General features: G+C 52.8%; 3 protein-coding genes across 3 annotated transcripts; 2 read left to right on the top strand and 1 right to left on the bottom strand.

Moving 5' to 3' along the window:
- Positions 1-53: 53 nt before the first annotated feature.
- Positions 54-2,801, bottom strand: RHO25_007983 (uncharacterized protein; the record flags this gene model as incomplete). Its single annotated transcript, XM_023600142.2, has 1 exon — positions 54-2,801. One exon carries the CDS (start codon positions 2,799-2,801, stop codon positions 54-56), a length of 2,748 nt encoding a protein of 915 aa, XP_023448740.1.
- Positions 2,802-3,040: 239 nt separating this feature from the next.
- Positions 3,041-3,660, top strand: MRPS12 (mitochondrial 37S ribosomal protein uS12m; the record flags this gene model as incomplete). Its single annotated transcript, XM_023600141.2, has 3 exons — positions 3,041-3,383; positions 3,437-3,537; positions 3,589-3,660. The coding sequence occupies 3 exons, from the start codon at positions 3,041-3,043 to the stop codon at positions 3,658-3,660; spliced, it is 516 nt and encodes a 171-aa protein (XP_023449167.1).
- A 6,466-nt stretch (positions 3,661-10,126) lies between these two features.
- Positions 10,127-10,534, top strand: RHO25_007981 (uncharacterized protein; the record flags this gene model as incomplete). Its single annotated transcript, XM_065603009.1, has 1 exon — positions 10,127-10,534. One exon carries the CDS (start codon positions 10,127-10,129, stop codon positions 10,532-10,534), a length of 408 nt encoding a protein of 135 aa, XP_065459081.1.
- Positions 10,535-11,228: the final 694 nt, after the last annotated feature.

Genomic DNA, 11,228 nt, shown 5'->3' with positions numbered 1-11,228 from the left:
CGGCGTCCATATGGCAGTCACTTCGACTAGTGCTCAACACACCCAACGACTACCTAGTTCTTCTTCCGCGAAGGCCTTGCATTCTTGTCTTTCCTCTTCTCCTGCAATTTCCTCAGCTTCCTCACATCGTCCACGCCTCTGAGCTCGTTCTTCCCCTTGCCCTCTGCAAATCTGCCAACTCTCTTCTCCCTCGCCTCCGCGACACGCTTCTTCCTGACATGGTAATCATCGCGGTACTTATCCGCCTCCTTCGGAGCACGTTCTTGCTTGTGCTTGAACCTGCCTCCTTGCCCGCCAGAATTCTGATTTACGAAATGTGAGTTCGACTTCTCCATCTCTCCGACCCGGGGAAGCCTCTCGACGCGGTTGTCCTTCCTCCATCGATCGAAGCGACCAGACTTGAACGAAGCAGCGATCTTCAGCCCAGATTCGCCTCGGATCATCTTAGCACCCTTGGAGCCATCGTCATCATTGGCACGTTGAACATATTTCTTGCTCTTCTTGTCCCAGCGCAGACCTGCTCCAGCTTTGTTGGCCACTTTGAAGCTGCTGTCTTCGTCTCCGTTGAGATCCATTGTTGCATTCCTAGCTTGGTCCAAGAAGTGATTCGAAGCATTGGTTCCTCCCGAATGCACTCCATATCCCTTGTCCTCAGCCATGTTGATGGTGGACGGAGTGTAAGACATGAAGAATTCATCGTCTTGGCCGGACGCTGCTTTCTTGTCCTTCTTGGCTTGCCGTTTTGATGTGCCAGGCTCGGAGGGTGCAGTAAAGGTGAGCTCAAGCTCAGAGTCCGATGCAAGTTCCATCTCTGGCCCATTAGGTTGAGTCAATATCAGCTCATCCTCGTCAGAATCTTCAGCAGCTCCAGATTTGGCGACGGTCACTTCATCTTCGGATTCTTCTTCCTTCGCCAGTGCCTTCTTCGCCTTCTGCGCTTCAATGTTTGCTCTCCGTTTCTTCATCACCTCAGCGGCAGCATCTTTTGCATCACCACGTTTTCCAACCTCGAAGACAGTCTCTACAGGCCGGAAGCTGGACAACCTTGCCAACATGTCTAGTCTTTGTTGCTCCAGATCAGCGGTCTCGTCAGCTTCGAAGAGCATGTTTGTAGCACCAGAGTCCTGGCTTTGGGCAATTTGCTTTGCACGCTTTACGCTCTCGGCGGACGCTGAGTTTCGTGTTCTCAGATATTGCTTTTCGCCTTTAGCCGCAACGTCGCGCATTGCTTGGAGATCGATATCTTCATCAACGACTTTTGCAGCCTCTTCGGTATATCGTTCGAGTGCATCTCTGCGGAAATTGCCAACAACGACCGCATTTTGAAACATGCCCGGCTCCTTGGCAGTGCGACCCATGATCAGTTTGCGACTGAGAAACAGTTGCAGATCGAGCAGATAAGGCATGTCCGGCTGTGTGATCAAACTGTAACTCCAACCTTCCTTACCTGCTCTTGCTGTTCGCCCGACGCGGTGCACAAAGATCTTTGGCTGTGATGGAAAGTCGTAGTTGATAACGTTGGCCAGTAATGGCACATCCAAACCACGGGCTGCCACATCAGTGACCACCAAGATGTTCGTCACTCCCGATCGAAAGTCCTGAACTTGCATTTTGCGTGCCGTTTGGTCCAGAGAGCCATATACATAGGATGTCGCGTAACCCCAGGCCTTCAAGAAGTTGGCAATATACTCGACGTGATGCTTAGTCGACGTAAATACGACAGTCGAATATGGCGACGTAGTCTCGTTGGCAGGCCCGTCAGCACCTCTCTTCCGCTTCTTGTCGCCCTTCTTGCCTTCTTTGACCCCGCTGGCCGGTTTGGCTGATCCCGTAGGCATTTTGATGACATCCTGTAAGATGTGCAACAGGGCACCCTCTTTTTCGGCGCGCTTCACAGTAAAGAATGCACTTTGCAACCCAGGAGCAATCTTGCTCTCTGCGTCCAATCTCACCAACTTCGGGTCCTGCAATCCAGCTCTTGCGAACTCGACCAAGCTCTTTGGCAGCGTCGCAGAGAAAAGCAGCGTTTGTCTCGATGCCGGAAGGGAATGCATAATTTCGGTCAACTGTGCAGCAAAACCCATCTCGAACAACCGGTCAGCCTCGTCAAAAACGACATATCTCACAGAGCTCAAGTCGAGTCCCATTTCGACCTTCACATGTTCAAATCGGCCAGGTGTGGCGATGATGATGTCCGGATTTGCAGCCATGGATCCAAAATTGTCTTCTATACCGTCTCCTCCCACCAGTAACACTGTCCTCAGGTCCGTGCCTCTTCCCATCTCTTTGACGACCTTCAAAGTCTGTAGAGCCAGTTCTCTCGACGGACTAAGGATCATAGCTCTCGCTCCATACTTCGCAGAATGTGTCTTCAGCTTCTCGATCATGGGGATCACAAAAGCGGCTGTCTTTCCTGATCCTGTCCTCGCCATGCCCACCACATCCTGTCCATCTATTATTAGAGGAATAGTCTTTCTCTGGATCGGCGTAGGCACGTTGAAGCCTTTCCTCGTGATTGCTTTGAGCAGATGCGTGTTCAGTCCCATGGTCTGGAATGCGCCCGCTTTTTTCGCAGTCTTGCTGTCATTTTTGCGGTTCGCTTTGGATTGTGTCGCAGCGATGAATGCGTCGTCGCTATCGGAAGCATCTTCTATGGCTGGTGGTCGTTGTGAAAATGGAGACGCTTCGCGGGTGGCTTCGTTGTCGCTGTTGTCCGAGAGGAGGTCGGCCTCACCGCCGAATAGCGACTTGGAGATATCGAATTCATTCTCCGAGAGCGCTGGCGACGCGGCGCGAACCATATTGAGGGCGGAAGGTGGAATGGGTGCAGACCTGCTGCAGTCTTGTGTCGGACAAGTCGAGGCTGTCAACTTTTCGGCAAGCTCTGTGCGATCCCTGCTATCGCTATGCACGATAAGCCACTAGCGTGGTTCTGCTCTCGCCTCTACCGCCGAGCACCCCCGAGTTCTCCGATCACTGTCGACATTGGCACACAACTGCTTCTCCAGCACAGCGCGAAGCAACCCACGAACTGGACAACATGGTCTCATCACTTTTTGGCGCGCTGTTGCGTCTACCATCGACTACCCGCACCTGTCTCAGCACCCTCATAACTCCGGCTACGACTCTCGCGACGCGCTCCTTCTCGACCACGATCCAACGACAAGCAACGTACAATCAGGTCATTCGAGGCTGCAGAGTTGGGCAAAAAGCACGGAAGCCTACATCTCCCCAGCTCGCCAACACAAAGTGTCCGGAGATGAAGGGTGTTTGCCTACGTGTGGGTGTTACAAAGCCCAAGAAGCCCAATTCGGGAGAGAGAAAGGTTGCGAGGGTGCGGTTGAGCAGTGGCAACGTGATCACAGCATACATTCCTGGTGAAGGTGTGTATCTTGGCAGGAGGGTAGTGTGAATGCGCTGCTAATGCAGTACTCAGGCCATAACATCCAACAGCATTCGGTCGTCCTTGTGAGAGGAGGGAGATCACAAGATTGTCCCGGTGTGAAATATCATCTTGTGAGAGGCGCAATGGACTTGGTATGTCCCCCCAAATCATCTCCATAGAATGCCTTGCTCATCGTCATGCAGGGCGGTGTGGGAAACCGAGTTACAAGCAGATCCAAATATGGTACCAAGAAACCGAAGGCGGCAGCAGTATAAAATCCCGGAAGCACACGAGTCAAAGCTACCTCCTTCGAAACTTCGACGCATTCTGCGTAGGATCAGGTCGCCGTCAAAAGTGCCTGCGCATAGACCGGTCTTCCTCGTTCGTGCGACTGCCAGACTCCTGAGCTGAGGCTAGGTGCAAATCTCATCCAGTCGAAATGGTCGACGAGCAGGCGAACGCTCAGCCCATCTATCCTCTTGTGTCGCCGTTCACGCAGCACATATGGTTGCACGACGGCTCGCTGAAACGGTCATGTCAAGCCAAAGCTGATATAAGACTAAGTATCGCCAAGACGGCTTCCGAGACAGCACAGCTGATCAACTCCAAGTCTGGCGTCCAACCTGCTGTTTATGTCGTGCAATACGAGCATTGGCACCACGATGGCATAGCACAAACGAATAGGCTCTTCCTCCTCTACTGGACCTACCGTGCCGACTCGCATTCGCATGAGGATTGCTGCAGCACGAGAATAGCAGAGATCCTTTGACGTAACACAAGAAATGCGCTGAGGCCATTCACTATGTACATATAGAAGAGCGATGGTCTACAAGCTCACAAAAGTGCAGAAAGCAAAGTATCATATCGAGAATTCACTCTGCTGAAACACGCGGAACAGCATAAACTGCAATGTATTCTCCAGCTACATTTTCCTTCTGTGTCTTGACAGTGGCCAGCGTCGCGTATCGCAGCACTTCTATCTCACAGTGTTGACCTCACCCGTCTGACAGGCTATAGCTTCGCAAACAAGACTCCGTGCTTCCGCAGCACAACTACCGTTCCTCATCCAGCATTCAGCTGCACCCCTTTCGAAGGAATGTGCCCTAAGATCATTTGCGTCGACGAGGCAAGGCCAAAAGTCACCGTCACCGTTGCCAAAAACTATGAAGATTTGGTCACCAAATGTGGAAATGTGCCTACTGTAAGTCTCTCTTCTGGCGATGACCAAATCATGAAAAGGGACGGAGCATGCGGAAAACAAAAACATTGCGGTCCGCTGATGCGAGTCTTGTTGCAGGTGACTAGCTATGGTGGCAAGTGCACGACCGACTGTGGTCCGATCACCTGCCCGACTTTGACTGTTACGGAAACTGCAGAGACCAAAGAGAGGTGCTGCACAGAGAAGAAGTTGTGAACGAGCATCAGTGATGTTCAAAAGGAGACATGGTGGCGGTGGGCACCCACTAGGCATTTGTGTTGTGTCATTGCACAATGAATATTCAGAACTCGATCATGTACTCATGATTCCTTATGTGCATCACACGAAAAACCGATATGCGTGCTGGATGTGGTTGTGAACTCGCTCTCACGACCAAGTTCAAAATTCGAAGCAAAAGTATCGACACCCGGGCGCCGACCACTCTCTCGTTCAACAAAATGAAAATGAAAATGAAACAACAGAACAACATAACGATAGCAGTACAAATAAAATATCATACATATAGCAAAACAAAAAGACGTCACTCATCCTACAACCTTCCCACTCCATCCCGCCATACAGACAAGGCTATTCCAGCGCCGCCACTTCATGGCCTGAGGTTCTCTGCCCGATTGCTCGGCTGAAGTTTTCCTCAGAAGCTTAGGGTCGCAACGCAGCAATCGCTCGTTCCCGAAGCGAGTGGGCGAACACCACCAAGTTCGAACTGGGGCCTCGCTGATGGATTTTGGAAGGGATGGAGGCAAGAAGAAGATGAGCTTCGTCAATTGAGCCATTACAGCTGACTAAGCATAATTGCAGACTGCATATGACTATTGTGTCTTGGCAAGCAAGCACAGCCGAATGCCGCACCACAAAGCTGCGTTGCAACATTGCGAACATCAGCTTCCAGTCTTGCAGAGCAACAGCCAATGTCTCCTGCGACGTGCGAATGCATCTCCACTACCCCCAAATCTCGAACGCCTCGCTGTGCAGCCATCCGCTCCACCACCGAATCCTCCAGCCAAAACACCCACATCCCGATCCCGACCAGCCAGCCAGGCGACTCACGACCCGAAACTGCCATTCTCCACCATTTCCATTTTCCGCGAGAGGCGGAACAAATTTCTCCGCCGCACATCACTTCTCTTCGGGAGTCCAGAAATTCGGTTCCAGAACACATACTCGTGTTGGATCCACCCACCGCCAAGGCGTAGAGTCAAAATCACCGAACAAAGCAAATCCTCCGCATAGCTCCAAATATTGACCCGGCGAGGACTTTGCGGTACCGAAGAGAACATCAACCCAAGCGTGAATTTACGGTGTGCGAAGCGGTACGCGAAAGTACAGACTACTGTACCTCCTATCATGTAGCCCTGCAGTAAGCTGTAGCTGCACAGCCGGACCGCCGCTCCTGTTCGCCTATCGAGTGGCTAATGCACGACATACATGATGAACAAAAAAGTACACGATATGTTGATGAATATTGTGTTGCCGTATACCTTTGCAGAAGGGAAGAGAACGCGGGAAGTGAGTAAGTACTGCTGTTACAATGTCTGTCGAGTGAGATCCGTGATGAGCAGAAGTTGTACGTGGAAGACGTGGCGTGATGAAGACTGCCACGCGGCAAAGCACGCGGGATGTCAGAGATGGCGGTGACGAATGTGATGAAACATTGTAGACAGGAGACAAGTATACAAGAGTACGAACAGAGTAAGTAGTGTCATCAAGGTACTTCTGAACAAGTCCCAACGAGAAGTCGTCCCGGTCCAAAACGAGTAATCCGATGATAACCCCAAGGCGTCGAGGAAAATGGGTCAGTTCTTGAACGTGGGATGTAGTTAGTCGATGAGTTCCTAGGGAAGACTTGGCGTCATAACAGTGAATGTGATAAGGGTCCTGTGTGCGGAACTCGCAGTGTCAGGATCCGCACACCACTCAATGTATCAGGAGGCTAGACAAGGTCAGGAGCGATGTGGTTGACTTGGTGGGAATGCCTTGGCTTCCACAAGCCAGACCCTGATGTCATTCGAGAAGAAGTTAGAAAAGAGGTTGATTCTCGGATCATCAGCCCATGGGAGGTGTTCTGGACCTCCTGCTCATCAATTGACGCGTCGTCGACTGACGTGCAGCATGGAATTTAATTGCGATAGGGAGTCGCAGTCTGGAGAAGCAAAGCGTTGTGCCTGGATATGGATTTCGTTATGGCTGGGTATGTATGTCTGTCTGGAGCGATCTCCTCCAGTACACTGTAGCAACTTGCATTTGGCAATGATGACATTGGGCAACCGCAACAGTCTCGCAGAGACTGCTGCTTGCAGTAGTTCATACGAGACAGCCAGAACTGGCAGGTGTAAGCAGAAATCTCTTCAGTCCGCCATCTCTTGCTTGCCGCAGACATCCCTTGTTAACCTTCTTTGCTGCTGGCGTCACCGGGTCCTTAAGGGGTGTCGAGATCGTTGTCGAGCATCGCTACCCTTTCGCAAAAGTGGATATTGGTTGGCAGTCAAGTAGCAGACGAGCCATGGAGAAGGAAACCCGGTGAGGTTGGTGGACGCTATGTTGTGGTCGTCGAACGCCCAGATCATCTGTTCTCTACACGTCTACACATGGGTTAGTGCTCACCCCTGCGAAGATCCATCTACACAGTGTGCACAGAGAATGATGTCAGCGTCTCAATTTTTGTGAAAGAACTCTTCGCTTATCTCTTTGCAGAGTTCGTCGACTGTACAGGTGAGACATTGGGTGGACCTGTGACGTCTTGATGGACCTCAATGTCGAATTCGGGATTCCGACTGTGAAGAGAACAGAACAAGCGCTTGACGAGTGGTGGAAGTGCGTCATAAGACATGGTTGGGTTGCACAGTTTTGCCAGGCTTAGGCGAAAGATTTCCGTCTCGCAACTGAGACCTGATACGAGTTTGTCGACCATGACAGCCGAGAAGATCGCGGTTGTCTTCTTTCTGGATGTCGTGGATTGTAAGTGAGAGCACGAACGAGGCGATGTTGCCCAGACAGACGCTACCATCTGCGGATGCTGCGGTCTGAGGGGTGAGAAAGTGTCATCCTCAAAGAAGCAATACGGGATGAAGTCCGAATTGTCTTCGTTGAAGGTCTCTTGGTCTTCCAGGATGATGAAATCATAGCGGTGCAATTGCGGACGTGTGTTTCATCTCTTCGTGCTCCTTTCTTGAGGCGCGGAGATGCTGGCTGTTGGCGGAGACCGCCACTGAGCTCGTATTTCGACTTACCATAAACGGCAAAGCAAGTGACCAAGTGTTGCAATGGTATGCTTGGCATGATGAACGCTATGAGCGCAGACCAGCGGTTGCCAGCGAGTGTCTTGCAAGTCGCGAAGATCAGTGTCTCAGATGCTGAACAGGCGTGTCCAGACTACCATCCTTCTGGCTGATCGCCAGGTGAGCAGGTATGCTCGTAAGTTGAGTTGTATTGCTCGAAGCCAACGTTTCGAATCGAGCACTGCTCAATGGTCGCTTTCATGATTTTCCAGTTCATGACACACGACATGTCTGTAAGCAATTCCACAAGCCTGAACACGCCATACCAAAGTGGTAGAATTTGCAGGTCGAAAATTTTGAAGCATCGCCAATGCGCATCCCTGAACAACCAATTTCTCAACGGACAATCGCAGACGACAGATGTCGTCAAATTCCCTTGACCGCCATGAGCGGTGAGATCATGGACGAACTCGCCGGGCTCAACATTTTGAGCTGGTTGCAATTTTGCCTGAATGTCGGACGGATAAACCTCGTTGTTGTTCTGGTCGGTGGTGGACAGTGGAACCGCAGTTCGAGATGAGGTAGAGATATGCCACGCTGCGGTCCAGGATGGGACTGATGTCAACTACCTGGGCGTCGAATTCGAGGCTGGCGAGATCGTGAAGACCGGAGTCCGGTGCTGTGTCATCCATCCAGGCTGGATGCACTGCTGCACCTCCGGCCACTGCATGAAATATGGTCAGCCCTAGGAAGATTGTCCTTCCAGCTGGATTCGGCAACGCCGATCAGGCAAACGCCGTCAGGGTTCGGACCCGTTGGTGGGTAATACCCCACCAAGCCCAAGTATGGGGAATCCTGCCGAGCGACAAGCGTGGCATTTCAATCGCCGCCAGCCGGAGGAGCTGTTGCGAGCTGGAAAGAGAACACAACAGCGCTGGCGGAGAATACGGTCGGCCGTTCGCTTTCCGCTCGCTTGGGCGGCATTCGGACGATCGAGCGATCGCAGGAGGCAAAGGTACGTAGAAGAGTACTTGCGACGATGGCAGGTATCGATGAGGCAGAGAGTCGGTAAGTCCGGCGAAACAAACCTGTCTCGTCGGTATCTGGGGTGGTGGGCTATTTCCATGACGCATGGGCGTGGCATTGTGCGATACCGTACTGCCCTGTCATCCATACGCAGGAGTCATCAGCAAAGATGTAATCCCCCAACATCCGCCGTGCTAAATCGGTCAGCAGCGCGAGCCCTATGTCGCCCAAAGAGGAGGCAGTACTGGAGGGTGGTGTAGTATCGCAGGCGTGCTGCGGAAAGGCAGCTTCGTATCGCGGACAGTGGCCGCGTTGCTGCAACGCGCGAGAGGAGCATCGGACCGCTCATGCTTGGGGGGTATTCCTGTACACCGCAGCAAGATTTCGGGAGAGCATTGCGGTGGTGCGCGTCTAGGGAAACAGGAAGCCTGCCACTCGCTTCTCCACGCGCTCCAAGACTGCCTACCCCATGCGGAAGGCGCCCTAACGCCATAGACTTTCCTGATTTCGCCGAACATGTGAAAGAGCGAGAGTCCTCGGCGCCGTGAGCGGCAATCGTGTGGGAATAGAGCGGTGCTGCGGCGCAATGGAAGAGTCATCATGGCCGCCTCGCGTTGCGCGCTGCATCCAGTGCGGTCTGCGGGCTCGTACGTATCGCATGTCGCATGTGTTGGTCGTCCAGGAGGCGATGCGGATCACAGCCTGTCAGCGCACGCAACGCGCGATGATGCAGGAGACTGGTGGCTCACCGAGATTCGGCAGCGCGCCCGTCACAGGCGAATCGTCGGAAAGCGGTGTTTGCGCCATGCTCGGAAGTGGGCAGAACGCCCCGGTCGCAATTCCTCCATGCATGGCTGAAGGAAAAAAGGCTGTTTGCACTCCTCCACAACTTGCCGCGGAATTTTCGGCTGATGCCTCTTGACCGCCGTCATGTCCACCGCCGCGGCTGCGTGCTGGCAGAAGCGAAACGAGGGTGACGCGAGAATCTACCTCCGGTGACTGACTTTTCTGCCTGCTCCTGCTCGTGTGCCAGTCAGGTTGATATATCATCACCGCCTCTGTGCCAGTCCGCATTCCCCGTGGATGCAACTCGAACATCACACGGCTTTGTCATTCCTCACCCTCCGCCACACCCTCTGACCGACCAATCCCGTCTACCATATTTAGCACCTGAATGCAGTCATCCAACTCTTATATGTACTGCCTGCTATCCGCCAGACATCGCCACTACCATTCACCTACATAACAACGACTCAACTGGAAGACAGACACATCAACAACATGTCTTCGTACACATCGAGTGCCTCGAGTCGAGGCTCCACGCCTTCTGGCTCACCGACGCGTGCAATGTCGATTGCGTCGCGTACTTCGACATCAACACACCGACCCAGCTTCTCGTGTAGCGCATCAACAACAACAACAAACCTCGCCGACCCCTATGGATCATGTGTGGGATACGCGTCGAGGCGATCAACCGATCGACCCAGCGCGTACATCAGCGACGCCGACCTGTTTGGGGACGACTCCGATGAGGCTTGGCTGTCTGAACCTCCACCTCCGCCACGACAAGCCGAAGCCTGGCTGGCACGACCACTTTTGCCACCAGTCGTGGCCGTGAAGCCGCGAAGCTGCAGGACGGAGCCCAAGAAGAAGCGTCGCAGCAGCTCTGGCACGAGCAAGAAGGAGTGAGGCGGACTGGTCATCACGAATTCGCACATGATCCACCAACCTTGGCAGCGTGACTTGACGCTACTCACCTGGACTTCAGCATGGCATATGACTGTCTCGCAATCAGGAAGTACCTTACCACAGCTCGGTCTCAGTAAAGTTGGTGCTCGGCTTCACAGTACAGTACACCTCCACAGTCAACACGAGACCGACGAACATCGACATCGGCCAGAACACGCGACGTGACGGCCGTTGAGCGTTACTCCTTGCGACAGCCCATCACATATTGGCCGAGATGCAGCAGTGAGTGCCATGGACGGCACATTTAATCGACAGCTCGGCATGGACGCCACCTACCAGACGCCACAGCTGGTGATATGTCGACGCACACGCGTCAACATTGATAGGAGGTGTGATGGGGAAGCGATCGGATCTTGAGGTCTTGACCGTGACGACGGGACGGAAAGAATCTGCAGCTCTTGCTTCCATTTATGGAAGCAGAGGCGATGCGGAAGTTGGGATTTTGAACTGCGCCAAGAAGGCGGCAGACGGCATTTTTTGATTGGATTTAAGCGACGATACCCATATAGCGATTGTGATTGAAATTGAATACTTGCATCATCTGCACTGATTCTACACCCGCCTCAATATCGTGACTCCAGGTGATTGTGTAAATGTGGCGTCGGTGCCTGGACGTGCGACGCTCTCGACACAT

This window comes from Cercospora beticola, chromosome 5 (genome assembly GCF_033473495.1).
Source record: "Cercospora beticola chromosome 5, complete sequence".
NCBI lineage: Eukaryota > Fungi > Ascomycota > Dothideomycetes > Mycosphaerellales > Mycosphaerellaceae > Cercospora > Cercospora beticola.
This window is presented reverse-complemented; position numbering and strand designations above follow the sequence as displayed.